Raw genomic sequence first — 17,982 nt, 5'->3', positions numbered from 1 at the left:
CCCCTGCCTCAGGACTTTGCACCAGACATAAATTACAAGCATAGCTGCCTACACCTCCCCGCCCCCCCCACCCGAGAGAGCCCAGAGAGTGGCCTTCGGTCCTCAGGGCGTCGAGGCTCCCTGACCACCTCGCAGCTCTCTCAGGTCTCGACCTCTGACTGTCCTGTAACAGGGGTTTCACAGCATAGACTTCTCCCTGCAGGGCCAACGCTCTTTCCCTCTCTTGACTTACACCTTCTCCAGGCTTTCTCTTGGCCGCTGGCCCCACCCACTCTAATCCCTGCTTGGGATGTGTGTTATCAAAAGGTTCCAGTGGAGCTCTTTAAAAAATTTGTATTTTATTGATTATGCTATTATAGTTGTCCCAATTTTTTCCCTTTTGCTTACTTCCACCCAGCACCTCCTTCTCCCATTGGCTGTTCTTAAGCTAAATGGTAAAGTCGAAATATCTTCTCTTGGAACCTTAATCACCCACTTCTCAGCCCATCTATTTCTTCCTGCCATGGCTTCCTGTAAAATTCCTTGCCTGCATCATGCCTCTCTGTTACAAGTCTGCTCTCAACATAAGCAAGCTAAGTATTTAATAAGAGGGGATTATTTAATAATTTTGGTATACTCATGAGGATACTAATAAGGTTGTAGATCTAACAGCAAGAAGGTATACCCACAGAAAAAAGCTGAAGTTGGGTGTTACTATATAGCTGGGAGGCAAGACTGTGGGTGGCCTTTTTTCTTTTTTTTTGCTTATTCATGTTTTCCAAACTTTCTGCAATAAACAAGTATTACTCTTATGATAAGAGCAGATTAAAAATAGGATATAAAGCTCATAAACCCTGAGGAACAAATGACGAAAAGTTAAAAGGGATCCTTCTTGAGGAGGTCTGCATTTTCACTAGCACATAGCCATAAGCTATGGGTAAACCTAGGTGGCCAGAAAGGTAAGTGCGAGAAAAGGCACCGTGGGAGGCCCTGGACCACTAGCCTGGGCCTGAAAACAATCGCCGAATGAGCCCTTTGCAGGTTTACAACGTGGGGGTTCTCTCCTTCTCATGCCAGGAAGAGCTTAGTGCGCCTGAGCGAGCTGCGCTTCAACTCCCATGAATCTGTGACAAACTTCGATGGTGACGACGACGATGCAGATGCCAATCCATTATGGAGCCTGGCATGGGGGCAGGCCCTCAGGGCACACCGCAAACGGCGGGGCCATTCTACTCTTCTCGCCTACTCTGGAGAGAAATTTTTCTTTCAACCTACCTATTCCTGTCACGCGGCTTCTGTGAACAACGAGAACATAGCTCCCTGCCTAGGGGAATTTAAAATCTAGCTTGGGTTGTTTCTAGCAGAGAATTTTATTTTATTTTATTATAATTATATATTTAGTAATTATTATTTTTTTTAATTATTCTGTTTTTTTTAAAAGATTTTATTTATTTATCTTTAGAGGGGAAGGGAAGGAGAGAGGGAGAGCAACATCAATGTATGGTTGCTTCTCATGTGTCCCCCACTGGGAACCGGCCTGCAACCCAGGCATGTACCCCGACTGGGAATCAAATCGTGATCCTTTGGTTCACAGGCCTGAGCTCAATCCACTGAGCTATACCAGCCAGGGCCTTATTTTATTTTTTAAATGAGTAAGAACTACATAGTTTTAAAAGATTTTATCTATCTATTTTTAGAGAGAGGGCAAAGGAGGGAGAAAGGGAGAGAAACATAATGTGCAAGAGAAACAGCGACAAGTTACTTCTCTCATGCCCCCAACTGGGGACCTGGCCCACAACACAGGCACGTGCCCTGAACTGGCAGCCTTTTGGTCCACAGGCTGGCACTTAATCCCCTGAGCCACACCACCCAGAGTGCAACAGAGAACTTTAGGATGCTTATTACAAACCTGCAAATGCAAGAAAAAAAAGCGCAAAGACTGACTTAAAAGTGATCAGTTTAACACTAAGATGTTGGTTAACTAGACTGGGCACATTAATACAGAGGAAGACTATACAGCCATGAAAATGATGATCTGCATGCTTACTGACACGAAAAGATATTCATAGTATACTGCTCAGTGAAAAAGATTCTGCGATTTTACTATAGATGATATTTTAATACTTACACATATAGAGTCATACCCACAGGCATTAAAATGTCTACATGAGACTTGAACAATGTCTAGTTTTCTGTTTTTATCTGCTTTTCTAATTCTTTTCTAGACTAAATACATATTCTTGTGTAATAAAATATTTAAAGATAGAAAAGTAATCACCTGTTTTTTAAATAAAAGAGTCTTTATATACTGTAGGAAAAGAAAACAAGTTATCTTAAATCAACTTAAATAAAGGAATGTTTTTGAAGAAGGCTAGTTTCGGTCTGAGGTTTGAGGATGGTAATGGTTTTAGAATGGGAGGGAAGGGTCTTGTTTAAAGCCCTCAGGTGGAAACGGGCAAGTGCACACGTGCACATGTGGTCATGTGTGTACCTGCTTACAGGTCTGGGGGTGAGGCTGAGAACCAGTCAACCTATCCAGAGAAGAGAAGTTGAAGGGCAGCCTAGAGAATCTGAACTTTGAACTTTATACTCCAGGTAAAGAAGAGGCTGGAGATTCTTAAGTCAAATGACATCTCACTAAAAGCTGTGGGGGAATGATTCTAACTGCCCTGTGTAAATGGGATGGGACAGAGGAGAAGCCAGAGCGAGGGAACCAGCTCTGGGGTGGCCGCAGAAGCCCCTGCTTGAGGTGACACGGTCCAATGGCAGGTGAACTATGGACATGAAGTGAGAGGGGCTGATGTGGACAGTAACACAGAACAAGGGTCAGCGGGCTCTGGTAGGTGATGGTATTCAGAGGCTGTAAGAGAAGTAAAAATGAGTTCAGGGTTTTGATCAAAAGGTTCAAGAAGCTGGTGGTGGCAGAAAAAATGGGACAGAGCATCTCAAGTGCGGCACCAAGGAGGAGAGAATGCAGGACATTCGAGAGGACCCAGGAGCTGCAGCATGAACCCAATGTCAGGAGCTGCAGCATGAACCCAATGTGAGGGCTTTAAAACCCTGCAGTTTTGTCCTGCCCTGCCACTTCCGGCTGTGACCTCCCTCATGTGTAAAGGGGACTGGCTGCCAGGTGCACCCCACGCCCTTCGTAGTGCCTGGAGGGCCAAGTGGGCCGCTGCAGTAAGACGCACCTGGCACACTAAGCAGCTGTGCAGGCACCCAGCACTGCCATCCCGCACACCGGTGATGGCTGCATGGAGGCACTACACTCTCTGAGAGTGAGGGGCACACGAGTAAGAGGCTCCAGGACTCAGCTCAGCCTAGCTTCTGAGGAACAGAGAATTTATGGGGAACCCACTGATATGCTAAAAAGGATCAATGCCCATCCCCCAAGCCAGGAAGCAGAGCTCCACAGGTGCCTCCCTTCCAGGCTGCCAGAGCTGGAAAGGCCTTGAGCATCCTCAGGTTCCTGCCCCTCATCTGCCAGGTGAGGAAATGGAGGCCCTGAGGAGCAGAACAGTGACTTGGCCAAGGTCACAGAACCAGAGAGAGCCTGCAACGGCGGCGGGACAGAAGAATGATGTTGCTGGGAAGGACCATGTTCTCTCCCCGCTGGCCCCTAGGCTGGCTCACACTGCCACCTCCCCTTCCTGGACTGTGGCACCTCCTCCCCACAACCTGTTCTCCCCGTTGAGGTCTGAGAGATCTTTAAAAACCCTCATGTAACCATGTCAATTCCCTGCGAGAAGCAGGTTGACGGGCTGGGAGCAGCTCCATCCGCTGGCAGCTCCCGCTCTGGGAGCCTATAGCTCTCCTTGCTAAGGGCTCCCACCCTTTGATCTGAAAACCAGGCCATTCCTTTGCAAAATAATCACCTCATTAAATTCCTCAGTCACTCCTTTTGCGTTTCCTGCTGCTTCCTGCCAGGACCCCGAAGTGGCCATGGCCTACAAGGGATCCTGTGATGTGGCTCCTGCCTGCCCCTCTCCTACCCACCCTTCCCTTCAGGCCCACTCAAACAAGCCCCTGCTCATCCCAAATTGGGTTGTAAGCTATAGGTTATGCTATAAACTCTTACAGTTCTCGGGAAACCTTCACAGCATCTAACTTGTCATTATACACATATGTCCGCATTTATATAAACACATGCGTGATTGTCTGACCCACTTCACTCTCAATAGACTGTAAAATGAGATTCCCTGGTTGATCTAGTTTCCAGAGTCTGAAGGCCAAAGGGTTCAGAGGCAAGATGCTCCCCGAGACTCAGCTGCCACCAAGCCTCCCTGTCATTCTCTCTCAGTGACACGATTAAGAGGGAAAATGAAGAAGTGCCACAGATGCTCCGAAGATACCGCCCTTCCCACCAAGCAGCACGCAGGGGGGCCCATCCTAGGGGTGAGGGGCGTGGGTGCTGGCTGCTCCCAGTCAGGGCCTGGTGCCAGAGCCTGCCCTTGGGAACAAAGATGAAAGCCCACAGGAATGTCCCAAAGATGGAGGAGGCTATTACCACGGCTCACTCAGACCGCACCGCGTGGGGAGGGAACAGAGCCTTATTATTAACCTCAGTGTATTAATATTTGATCACGGTTCTTCACGATGATAGATAGCAGTTATCCAGAGACAGGGAGCGGCCTTCGTCCTGCAAAGCTTCTCAAGGAGGAAGAGCAGCTCTTATCAAGGGGGGAGAAGGAACAGTGAGAGAAGGTGCTATGTCCTGGGCTGGACCACACACAGTGTAGGTCACACAACCACCTCTCTTGCAGGTTTGCACAAGTAAGTGGCAGGTTCACCCGAACAGAGGTCTGTCTTGGGGGAGGGGGAACTCACAATGGCTGAATTCCAAGAGAAAGCTGCTGAGCCCATTTTTCCCCTTTGGACAGTACACTGAAATGATGGTTAATGATTACACACATTTCCGTGAATAGTATACGTCCCCAATATATAGTCTCTAAATAAAACTCCATTCCATGTTTCGAAATCTGAGAAGAAAACATTTGAAAAATCTCTCACTAATGACAGCTGATCTTTGTGCCCACAGGTAGCTCATGAGAGACACAAGGACTGTAAACACCTGATGCCTTGGTCTCCCTTCAGGCGCTGCATCTGAGTTTGTTGACTTAACAGACTTCCAAGAAGCTGCTGATCCCCCACCCCTGTGTGGCAAAAACAAAAAAAGAAACCATTCACCCTCTGTACATAAAGCCCTTCTCAGGCGACTGGGGGACCTGGGCTTAGCGTCATTTTGGTGCAGGTGGGGAACGAGGAGCAGGGAGACGCCAAGCATCATTTTTGCCACCAAAGTCAGGAAGGAGCCCAACCACCCTCTCTGGAGAGTTCCTGGGGAGCCATGGGGGGTGGGCAGGGAGCAACAGGGTCTGAGGACCACCGTCCTGGGGCACTGATGGAACACCTGTCGATCACAAAACTTGACCTTGGGGCCTGGGTACAATGGGTCTGGAAGGTGTTGAAGGTTCAAAGAGGCAGCAATGATTGCTTCAGGGCACAGGATGCAGCCTGCAGTGCACCTGCTGTCCTTGGGCATTCTCTGAATTGTCCTTAATCAACCTCGCCACTCGGCCTCATCTCATTTATAGTATGAAGTCTACAAACAGAACACAGAAAGAAGCGCATCTCTAGCTTGAAACCTCACTCAGATTCCCATTTTGAGTGGACTACACAATTTTGCGCTCTTTGTCGGAAAAGGGCAGCTCTGTGTAGTCTCTCTTGAAGCCATTGTTCAACAAACCAGAGAGGAGAAAGAAGGGCGTGTCCATCCCTCTCCTTCTGACAGGCCTTATCAGGAGGGACTGCAAGCTGGTGCTCTGTGCATGGGGGAGCTGGGACGCCAAACTGTGTGCATGTGTGCGGCAGGGGGAGTAGGCAGGAGGGAAGCTGGTGCACAGGGTTTTGGGGGCACCTTTCTGTTGCACTGCTCCTCTCCCAGCTGGGCCACATCTGCCCTGAGCCCCTGGGGTACACGAGCAGGTGTGAGGAGGGATTCAGGCAGCAGGGGCCTCCTCTGGGATGTGGAGGGAGGGCACGGCGGGTAGGCCTTCCGGCTGGGTAATTCCCTGCAGATGCCACAAATGTCTATGGAATGGCTTCCAGTATGAAGGAGGGAAGGGGAGGAAGGGGGATGTGAGTGACAATGAGGGTGACTCCAGAAGACACTGAAAGTGACTCTAGAAGACACTGATTGCTTTTCTACTGAAACTCCAAGGCTGGAACATCTTGGTGGGATAGGAACTTGGCCTTTTCAGCTGTTTCCCTACCTTAATCTTTCAAAGCAGGCCCGGAAAGTGGTCTGTCTGGGAAGGTGCCGGAGCCATCATGGCAGAGGACAGCTCCCTAAAGAACCCTCATGGCTACGCAACACAGAACCTCAAAAAGTGCTGCCAGCTTCAGAGGCTGACACTGAGAACTAACATCTGCCCAGGGACCTGCTGGGCAAATATTCCTGCTGGGCCCCCAGCCCTCCCCTTGGCATTGCCAAGGTCAAATCCATCTCCTTTCAGGAGCCCTCTGCAGTGTTTTCTCCCCCTCCCCCTTCCCTCCTTTCACTTTAGCCAGGCTGATCTGCAGTTTCCAATCCAGAGTAATTCATTCTGGAGAGAGGTCGGGTATCTGTGTAGCAATGTGGTGATTTCTACCTAGAATAACCAGATGTCGTGTTAATCTTGGCCCAGGGAGGGAGAGCTAGAAAGGATCAGAAAGGGAGAATAGGGGCACTTCCTCTGGAGCTGAGAGAAAGTTGACTGAAGAGGCAGAAAAGATGGAATCCCGTTAACCAAGTGGAAGTCTTTGAACTGCAGGTCACTAAGGAGAGAAGGACTCAGGGGCTGCCACGCCAGGAGGAGCACTGCACAAGGCGGATCCTTTGGATGCCTGGGCTGATGGAAGAGACATGGCTGGGGTCTTGGCCGGATGCTCTTAAGGAGATGATTCTCACAGCAGGGGGCTTCCTCCTCATGGGCACTGGGTCTCTGGGGACCAAGCCAAGAGCTCCAAACACAAGCGTCAGCCTAATTTCCCCAGTCCCTGGTTCTTTTTTCCAACCCAGGCATTCTGAGAAAAAGTTAAATGTGAAGAAGGAAGAAACTGACCCTAAAGCAGGCCAAGGTAACTGGGCCATAGAATGAGCTAATGATCTTGAATGTCTGACGTTGGTAGAAGGGACAGAGAGATACTAGGAAGATTTCCTATAAATACAGACATTCACTTAGTATTTCTTTAAAATAATTTTTTATTTTTAAAATTTTTAAAAGATTTTTTTTATTCACCCATTTTTAGAGAAAGGGGAAGGGAGGGAGAAAGAGAGGGAGAGAAACATCAATGTGTGGTTGCCTCTCATGTGGCCCCTCACTGGGGACCTCGCCCGCAACCCAGGCATGTGTCCTGACTAGGAACTGAACTGGTGACCCTTTGGTTTGCAGCCCGTGCTCAGTCCACTGAGCTACGCCAACCACGGTGCTCAGTATTTTGTTACTAATAAAAAGCATGCATAAACTTTATGTTACTTGATATTGACAACCTTGGGAAGGTACTACTGTCTTGATCTGATAGAACAGGAAACTGACTCAGCCATCCTCTACAGAGTAGCATTAGAGGTGGAATCAGGACTTGAACCTGGGTCTGGTGATGTTTTCCTTCTCACCCCAGGATCTTTGATTTTAGACAGAAAAGGCCAGGCCTATCTCTCCGACCTTGCCACACGAACCTACAAAGCAGATCACCACCATCTTATAAGAAACGCAGAACCCAATGCCTTCCTTGCCCTAGTACACAGGCGTCAGGGGTGGCCATGGAGCATGTCAAGATGATGGCAACCAGAGGTAGCTTCTGCTTCCTAAGCCTGGTTGGAAAGACTGACCCTGCCCAGACTGCCCAGGCAGCTCCAAAGGTGGTGCTGCAGAGAAAAATGTCAAGAAGCTAAACCTGGGGAGGATGACACTTCCTTTCTCTGCTCTGCCCACCTATCAGTATGGGTCCAGCTGGCCACTCTACTTTGGACCTTCCTTCTCAAAGCTTTGGTTTCTCCCATAGGTCGGTCACTCAGAGTGAACTCCCCGAGAGGACAAGTTGGCAAACTGTTTGGGTTTTTGTTTGTTTTCACAAATCCCGAATGGAGCCCAAACTTCCATGTCTGCTTGTTAGCCGGATGTTTGAACCATTGAGGCCCCCGCAACTCTCCACTCTGTGGTTCTTCTCTCCCTGGCTGGGCATTCAGATTCTTTGGTAGATAAGAAGCACGCTCTTGGTGAGGAACAGGCAAAGCTGGAAAAGACTCTTTCCTGATTAACCTGATTAACCCATTTCTACTAGTTTCCCAGGTTGCTCATCAGACCTGGTTAACACTTTTAGGCCAAGTGGACAAACTCTTAGCCCATTTGCCTGTCAGTCACACGCACCCTTCAATCAAGCCCCAGCTCAAGGCCACCTCCTCAACAAACAAGTCCTTGATTCTCCCTTCATCTCTTCCTTTGCTCTCTCTCTTTTTAAAAAAATATTTATTTATTTATTTTTAGAGAGAGGGGAAGGAAAGGAGAAAGAGTGGGAGAGAAACATCAATGTGTGGTTGCCTCCCATGTGTCCCCTACTGGGGACCTGGCCCACAACCTGGGTATGTGCCCTGACTAGGAATCGAACCAGTGACCCCTTGCTTCACAGGCCCGTGCTCAATCCACTGAGCGATGCCAGCCAGGGCTCTTCCTTTGCTCTCTTATTGCTATTTAATTATGTGCCTTTCCCACAGTTCCTCTCTAATTCTACCCATGCTAACTAATTATGAACAGCATTCATTTTCCCTAATAGATCATACACTCCTTACAGGCAGACACTATGTAGTAATTTTCTCTGTGCTTCCCCCTCCACTTTCGTGTCTGGTCAAGGGTTTAGCTCTACACAGAGTAGGAGTTCAATGGATCGTTGTTAAAATGGAATTTACCTTGGTTCCTTCAAAAACAAACAAACAAACAGGATATCTGTGAAACAGATCAAATGATCCTTGCACAAAAGGCAGCCTCACTCCTCAAACTGTCCTTGACAAACCTCACGGAATAGGTGCCCTTCTCCCTCCGACCACATTGCCAGGGTCACTGTAGCCAGAACCAGCCAGCACGAGGTACAACCAGACTGGCAAAGGCAAGGGTTCCAAGTTTGGTTATTTAAAGAGGTTAAAATTACATAAGCAAATGCAAGGGACTGGTGCTATTATATGTCCCCAAGGAAAACCAAGGAAGGATTTTGTGACATAGGGGCTCATGAGGAGGCAATGAAGGAAAAAGAAAGGGAGTTTCCTGCCAAGAATAAGGACACAAAGGGTGATAGCTGAAGCCTAAATGGATCTCCCACCATGAAAGGGAATGAGACACCCCACTCCTTTTATGGGGATGGGACACCCAGACATTCCTGGGGTGAAAGGTCACTGCGGTCTCACAGGGGCCTAGGGCCTGGCTTATGCTTCAAGGTCAGCTATAGACCAAGGCATGTGGGAGCAGAGTGGAGGGAGGGAAGTTGGAAGGGTACCATCATGAAATTCAGATAAAGCCATGAGCAATGGGGGCCGTGGGAGAGTCAGTCTAGAAGATGCTTGTGGAAAAGCCTGTGCCCTTTGTATGCGGCAGAAGATGGGAACAAGCCAGGAAGGGGAAACAAGGCTGATCTGGGCCACTCACTGGTAGAGCAGGGGTAGCGATCCACCCCTGGCCACACCCCACACCGCCCCATATCACTCCAGCTCTCTTTACTGGCCAAGGACTTGGGATCAGCATGTAGCTCCGCTGGGCCAGGCTCCAGAGAGGCAGTGGTCACCGGGGTTGGTGGGGGGAAAGAAAAGCCCCAAGAATCAGATCTCAGCCAGCAGGAGAGGAGAAGGTATTTCTACTGGAGATCTGAGCTCTCCCTCTACCCTTCCCCCTACCCTCAGAACATACATACATACATACACACACACACACACACAGACCTCTATTATAAATCTGGTAAGTAAAAATCTAATTCTCATTTAAGGATAAGAGGTTTAGTCCAGAAAAATCCTTCTTTCTGAAGCAGTGTTCTCAATTTTCTATCAAACCACTCTTTCCTTGTGGGACCATGGAGAGGATGACGGTAACACCTCTATCCAGGTCCTGGCAAGAGACCGAGATGCATACGAAGGCCCCATGCACCTCTTCCCCCTGTCCTTCCCCCAGACTTTCCCTTACTTCTGACTTTGGCCACAGATCATGCAGGACAGAGGCAGAGGGCAGGGCCCACCTGGCAGCACCTCCCACCTAGGAGGGAGTGGAGGACAGGCGGGAGCAGAGGCTGCCTGAGCCGGTGCTCTCTCCCGAGGGGGCCCTGCTTCTCTGAGCCACACAACCACGTCTCCATCACTGTGCTGCCAGGGCTCACGCTGATGCACACAGAGGGTTCGCCACAGGCAAGGAGGGGAGTGAGCTTTGGGACTGTGAGAACAGCTTCCCTAACCCGCATGGCCCCCAACGGTACCTGCCAAGGCCTTGATCCGGGACCTCTCAAAGAGCCTGGCTGAGCTATTGTCATTATCCAGCTCATCGTCCGGGGCATCCCAGCGGGCATTGATCCGGCTGTATGGTGGCTGGTTGCCCACGTTTTCAATCTCCGTGGCTGATGTCATGTCAGCAGGCTCTTAGCAGCTACGCCTGCCTCAGTCTTCATGGAAGGGTCCCTGGGGAGGGGGGGACAGCAACACAGTCAGAGGGTTAGCTCCCACCCCCTTGGACTTTTCCTCAGGGGAAACTTATTTGGAGTAGCCTACAGGAGTAGATCCTTGTGGGAGCTGCACACAGTGCCATCTGGCTGGCCACACTGCTTCCTACCAGGGGTCTCTGGCTCCTTGGATATAAAATATTGCAGCAGCAGCAGCAGGAACAGTAACAGCAGCAGTGGCGGCGGGCACAGAGCTGATGCAGCAACGGTCAGGACGGCCAGCAGGTGGAGACGTCAGTCGCAGCAAGCCCTCTTCCTCCAAACCCGCCACTGCTGCTGCTGCGGGAGCCGGGGAGGGCGGCACTTCTGGGAGCCTGAGGCTGGTGGCTTGAGCTGGGAAGAGCAGCTCCAACCCACCCCCACCAGGTGGACTGAGGAGAAGAGGGGAGAAGCTGGAAGTTGGCTGAATCTGACTCCAACACGAATCAGTGGTAAGAGAGATGAATGTGAGCTTCAAGATGCCATTGGTGTCAGCAGCGCCGGCAGCTGTGTGGGAAAGTGTACTCCTCCCAGAGGCTGCCCAAGAGCTGTCTGAGGTCTTTCTCAGCTGCAAATAGTCAGAAAGCTGAGCTTTCAGTTTTGCCTTCTCTGAAGTGAGACCAGGTGCTCAGACAAGGTCTGTTGAATCCCAGGACAGAGCAAGGAGCCCAGGCGAGCCTGCTGTCCCATCAAAGCCATCAGCATGATGGGTGTGGGGTGGTGAGGGGATCCCATGGACAATGGAGCTGTGTGTGTTCACCTATGTAATCAACATGGGACACAGGAGCACTGGGGCCTCACTCACCCGTCACTTATCATGTCTGCCCACTTGTTCATTCATTCATAATTAATTCAAATGTGCACCAACCCCCAAAGCGATGGCAGGCACTGCACTAGACAGTTATGAGTAAGACAGAAAGGACCCTGCCCTCATGGAGCTTATATTCAGGCAGCAGGAGAGATGATTAAATAAGCAGTTACAGTAAGTGTGGTGTGTGTACCCTTGGGAAAGAACGGGAGAGGTCTGGAACTCATGGTGGGACTGGGTGGTGGGAAGGGAAGTTCAAGCTGATTCCTAAAGAAACCTCGGAGGCATCCTGTGAAGGGCTATATGGAAAGGGGTGAGGCCCCACACAGGGGAGCAAGAGCAGAAGCATAGTTCTGAAAGTGAGAGAGAACATGGCAAAGTGAGAAACCGTGCCATGCAAGGAGAAGGTGAGGGTGAGGGTGGGGAGAAAGTGGGGCAGGAAGCTAGAGGCCCCAGGCTAGGTCCTGAACGTCTTAGGCCTTTGGAAAATGACTAGCTTTCCTTCAGCCTTAATTTCCTCACCGGTACCTGCCACTGAGTCATCTCTCCAGGAAGCTTAAGGGAGCCCAAGATCAAGTCTGTAAGAGAGGACAAGGCGTTCAGAGCCTTCATGTCCAAGAGAGCAAAAGTGGGTGGGGTGGGAGGCTGTGTGGCAGACAAATGACATATGTTCATAACTAGTGAGCGGTTAGGTAAGCCACTCCCTCCATGAGTGTGTGCATTCACTCACACTACACACACAGACACATATTCCAACACACACACTCACCCACCTGAGTAGGCACACACCTGAAGAAGAAATGAAGTGCACTCACCAATCCAAGCATAACTGCAGTGCTAGAGCCCTGATTTTCCAAACAAAATCACTTCAGACTCTACCCCCCCCACCCCCCACCCGCAGTCTGACTAATCAATCCCACCACATCCCTTTGAGGTAAGACAGGAGCCAGAATTATCCACCCTAATTGCGTAAGGGAGAAAACCAAGCCTATTATAGGATGAGACCTCCCCAAGGTCATCTAGGAAATTACTGTTGTGTCTGGGACCAAAGGCCAAGCTGCAGCCAGTTCATCCCCTAGGAAGCCAGTGGGAAAGCGGGGACATGCCCCAGCTTCCAAGGCTTGGCAAGGTGTTTGCTACTCAGGAGAGGGAAGGTATAAGGTGGAAAAGCCGGTCCTTACCACTACACAACATGTACCATGATGCCAGGCCTGTACCCAAGAATACCCTGGCCCCTCTGGAACAACCTGTTATGGTCTACAGTGGGACAAGCTACTTCCAGGGCTCACATTCCCTACACAACTGGACCGGCCAAGGTAGCCGGGAAGGACTCCACACTCCACACGCCTTTCCCCACTTCCCCGAAGGGGAACTACAGCTGGCTCTGAGCAGGAGAGGCTGAGGGACCCAGCACCCAGAAGGGCTGAACTGCCAGGCGCAGGAGGCGCAGGAGGTGAGGTGAGATCAGATCCTGCGTGCAGGAGGTAACCGGACCCTGGCTCTCCATGTCTTGGGCTATTTTTAAGAGTGGCCGCGAGAGGCCCACGCCACAGGGCTGGGGGAGTGAGATTACCTTTGCCGTGGCTCCGTAAATAAGTCTGCCCCAGAAAGATGAGCCTGAGCAGGCAGCCCAGCAGCTCGGCATTCAAGACAAGATTGATGGCCCTGGGTGCAGAAGAGCAGCCACTAGACAGCAATTCATCCTGCTTAAAAGCGCCATGCCTCCTGCCACTGCGGCTAGGGAGGGCGGCAGCCCAGCAACAGCTCTGCTCTGAATGCGAGAAAAACATGTGTGTGTCTAACTGCACAAGTCCAGGGTGTTTCCTGGTGGTTGTTTTTTCAGAAGGGTCAGGCCCCTGAAGACAAACGCCAAGGAAAGAAGATTCAGAAACTCAAGGGAGGTCCTCTTCCTCCTGTCCCCAGCCACGCCCCCTGTAGCGGCCTGCCCAGATGGCTCTCCATCAGTGCCAAGGGGTGGGGGTGGGGTGGCAAGGGGAGAATCTCGGAGAATTTAGGTGCAAGAGGCAGAGGTGAAGAAAATAAGAAAACTACAGACGGTTATTCCAAGAAAACCAAACCAAACGAGACAAAACAAAAACAAAAACAAAAAAACCCCTTGATGCCTAAAACCAAATTTAACCCCGTGCTTTCCCAGTGTCATTCACATCTAGTTTCTTTACTGTCACAATGTCCTGCTGAAGGCCTGACAACAAAAAAAAACCCATCGGGATTGAAAAGAATAGCATATGTTGGGCACTCAGGCAAAAGAGGAGTCATGGAAATGACTTTTCAGTTGGTGTCCAAGAGGAACTCGGGGATGAGGTGGGCTGGTCACATGAGAGGCTGTAAGTCACCTGTGCATCTGGACTGTTGTTCCCTGAGTATGCAGGCAACCAGTACACGGCTACCCGTACACTGGAAGCTGTACCCCACTCCCCTGCCATGAAACCTAGGAAAAAAGGCACAAGTAGTTGCTCCTTGTTCAATCACCCCCAAGCCACTCTCAAGCTCCTAAGAAGTCCTTCTCATAACCTACTAGACCCTGGTCGGACTATACGTGGGTCTTTTCTGGCCTGGGTGACTCTGTGCCCAGGAAAGCCCACCTTTCCTGTCCATCTACCCGACTGTCTAGCAGCTGGGCAGGCCTGTCTCTAAAGGCAGAGTCCACTGGCTTACCCCGACCCGGTGAGCTCTGCCACCTCTGACCCCAGGCTATATTTTGAGCAGGATAGGTCCCTAGAAGATTTGCCCACGGCTCAGGATTGAACAGCTCATCTCAGTTCACAGGGTGCTCACTCGCAGACGGAATGCCTGCTTGGTATGCAGATTTCACAACGTTGCTGACGAAATCCACAGCTCCGCCCTTTCCACGTGTGCCCAGGAGCCCATCCGCTTCAGGGATCAGGTGTTGGGCCTCGGAATCGCAACCTCCCATGCTATGCCCAGTTAATCCCTCCGTGCTAGGAACCCAAGAGGTGACTGCAGTAGCAGCTGCTCTCTGCCTGCAGGGTGCTGCTGAAGCCCTAGCTAGAACTCACCTCGGCCCTCCCCGCAGTGCCCAGCAGAAGAGGATGGCTTCTCTTTTCGTCTCCTCCCTATCCCCTCTGCACTTCTCTGGGCCACTCACATGTGAGAAGCAGCAAAGCCCAGTGTACTTCAGGAGTGGCAAATGGGATAAATACAGGGTGGTGCCACTCAGCCTTAGCAGGGTCCCAGGTGGAGGCTGTTGAAATAGCTTGGACACCATCATGCTGAAATGGAATTTACACCCACTCTATCTTTGTTTTCTCTCTAGCTGTAAGGTTTGACTCCTCACCTGCGATCTATTTTGTACTGCCCCCAAACCTGCTCTCGAATGTGTTTTGGTACTATGGCAACCCAGGTTAGAAGATTAAACCCTTAAGTTTCCCTGCCAATGCATTTACAATGCATGTTCACAGACACCTTACAGAGTCAAATACATAAACGTTCACTAAAACATCATGAGACAGTAAACCAAAAAATGGAAAAAAAAAAAAGTAAAACCAGCATGAGAGCCAGTGAGATGCCCAGTGCAGGGTACTCTAAGCCTAGCTTCAGCCTTAACCTCCTCCCCAACCTCAAGCTCTAGTCTAGCACTTCCATTGGCCTACCAGATGTCTCAACCTAGAGATTACAGCTCAGGCTCAGTATGGCTAAGACTAGGCACGTGGCTCCCAGGATAGGAGAATAAGGGGGTTTCAAGACCATGGGGTGACAGTGAGGCCCAGGTAGGCCTACCACCTGTGGGTGACCTTTCCAGCAGATGGACATTACCACTAGTGCCTGGACTAAGCTGCTTCCCCTCCCCAGAGCACATTCTACTTTTCCACACTCCATAGTTCCCATCCCAACCTGTGGGTCCCAGTCTTTCAGTGGCAGGGTGTGGCTTGGGGGTTCTTAAAGTCTCCAGATCCCTACCTGTGGTTGACATCATCAAGAATTGCCATGCATTTGCAATGTCCCTGTCATTCTAGTCTGCTGCTGTTTGGGAAGGCCTTACCCAGACCCTTCTGCTTTAGTTTCGGTCACCAGGCAGGGACTTAGGCACACATGTCACAACTTGTCCACCCTCATCATGGAAAAATTTCTTACTAAGAACTGGCTCCAGTTATGCTGCAGCTGCTGGAATTGGGGTGGGGGGGTGGGATCATGGCCCCAACAGTTCTTACAGGGATTGGGCTGGGGAACAGGTGCAGCTCAGCTCTGATACAGGGACGGTCTCATTAGCTGTCTTAACAGCATCAATCAGTGCCTCACCTTCTACACAGAGGCAGATGTCCACTGGGAATGACTAAGGAGGCAGGAGAGATGATACTCTTAATATATATACATAGTTTTCAAAGATCATCTTCTACTGGGATTCTTGGGCCCAATATCTACATTCACAGAAAGCTATTACAATCCAGTAACTCTTATCTCTCCCAGCTCACTTCTCTCAAGATAGACACGGGTCCCCTCTCCCCAAATAAGTACCATTCTATGGTAGTTGAACTGAAAGCTGATGCCCCATTTCTCATCTTCTACGGAGACATTTCCAGAACACCCACAGCAACCTCTCCCTTTTCTGGTGAAAACTGTATGGGGGAGGGGCAGTGAAGTCTCAACATTGAAAGTGGCCAAGAGTAGATCGAAATAATCATTGAGACATTTTTAATGAAGTAACTGATTCAGAAAAGATCATAAAAATAAAATGATTAGGTAAGAGGTTGACGGGAGTTACACAGTAGGATCAAGTTCCCAATACTGGAATTCACTGACAAGTCTTAACATTACTACAGGACAATAGATATTGCGTGTCTTCTGATATGATGTAATCTAAAGGGCATTGTGACCAACGACACCCACGCCAAAGAAAGTTGAGTCTCAATCTGATGAAGTCTTAGAACTAACTTCCCATTTATAGGAATTACAGGAGATTGAGTGACAATGTGAGGAAGCAAACAAACCCAGAGTGTAGGACATGCTACAGGCAACTGACCCTATGTCTTTGATAAGTCAATGGCATTAAAACACACACACACACACACAAGACACAAAGAGTAGGGACTTCTACAGATCAAAAGAGCCTTAGTAGATGCAATAACTGAATGCTTTGTGTACCCTGTTTGGATCTTGAATCAAATAACTATCAAAACACACTTTTGAGACAACCAGAAAAATCTGAATTATAGACTCCATACTGGGTGATAACCAGGAATTATAATCAATTATGTTAGGTGTGATAATGGTGTTGTGGTAGTGTAAGAAAATGAACATTTTTTTAGAGATGTTGATGTATGTAGGGAGTGGGACATGACCTGTCACCTGGGATTTGCTTAAATACACTTTGGCAAAATGGGAGCAGATGAAACAAGTGGGGAACCCCTGAAATAATGTTGACTTGAGGTGATCCACACTTAGGGATGTTCATAATACTATTCTCTCTACTTTTCATATGTTTGAAACTCCGTACAGTAGAAATGTTCATATATTATTCAACTTAAATTTTACCAATTTTATAAAAACCACTCGCATGCCCTAAATATGCTGGATCATAGAGGAAAAGCCAACCCCAATGCTCAGAGTGGTCTGGCTTCTGCCTCCTTCTCCAAGCTCATCTCCCACACTCACTATAAGCAGCCTGCCAGCCTCCTTTTAGTTCTTCCAACTTGCCATTTTCCCTGAGCTCAGGCTCTTGCGTATGCTGTGCCCCCAGTCAGGGGCACCTCCTGAAGCATCTTTGCATGTCTGGCTCCTCCTCATTCCTTAGGTCTCCTCTCACATGTCACTCCCTTGTGGAAGTCTTCCCAAGCACCCTATCTAAGTTCTTTGTCATCCTCAGTCAGCGCACCCTGCTCAATTCCTTCACAGCACTCATCTGTCAGTTTACCTACATACAGCTTGGTCCAGGCACTGCTGGTGGTGCCCGTCTGTTGGAAAGTTCACCTGCAGGTGGAAGGCTGGGCTTCTCCTCGCTTATACTATAGGTTCCAAGCCGGCAGCATGTCGATCTTATTCATTTTTGTTTTCCAGTACTTACCACTGTGCTTGGGACATACAGGTGCTCAATAAATATTCTCCTCCTCCCATGGACCTAAGCTCAAACTGTGGATTCTTTTTAAACCCCTCTGTCCCTCCATGCACTATCCATTCAGTTATCCTACTTATCTGTGGTGAGCACTTACTTAATATTTATTCATCACCAAGGCCTGTCATTATGCCTCTGTAAAGTGTCTTCCATTCATCATTTCTTTATGTTCTAAAGGTTCCACTTCACTCTAGGCTCTGCCATTTCCTGCCTGGGCTTGTGGAACGGTCCACTGCAGTTCACGCTCAGCCTCTGCAATCCATCCGGTGCAGCTTTCCCAAAACAGCACACTTCTGCTCCATAAGCCGTCAACAACCCTGTCACACACAGTCTGATCCAAAGCTCTACAGCATTTGGTGCTGAGCTCATACTCTCTCTTATGCTAACTCTTCTCCAGCCA

At 49.5% G+C, this 17,982-nt stretch overlaps 1 protein-coding gene across 1 annotated transcript in view; it reads right to left on the bottom strand.

Moving 5' to 3' along the window:
- Nucleotides 1-10,623, bottom strand: part of SPTB (spectrin beta, erythrocytic) — a 66,551-nt gene extending 55,928 nt beyond the window's left edge. Inside the window, exon 1 of the mRNA XM_037031795.1 lies at nt 10,468-10,623. Within this exon, the coding sequence (XP_036887690.1) occupies nt 10,468-10,615 (148 nt within the window). The 5' untranslated portion in view covers nt 10,616-10,623. The remainder of the gene's footprint in view (nt 1-10,467) is intronic.
- Nucleotides 10,624-17,982: the final 7,359 nt, after the last annotated feature.

The sequence above is a fragment of the Sturnira hondurensis genome, unplaced genomic scaffold (assembly GCF_014824575.4).
Source record: "Sturnira hondurensis isolate 20B ecotype Veracruz unplaced genomic scaffold, ASM1482457v3 Scaffold0021143, whole genome shotgun sequence".
NCBI lineage: Eukaryota > Metazoa > Chordata > Mammalia > Chiroptera > Phyllostomidae > Sturnira > Sturnira hondurensis.
This window is presented reverse-complemented; position numbering and strand designations above follow the sequence as displayed.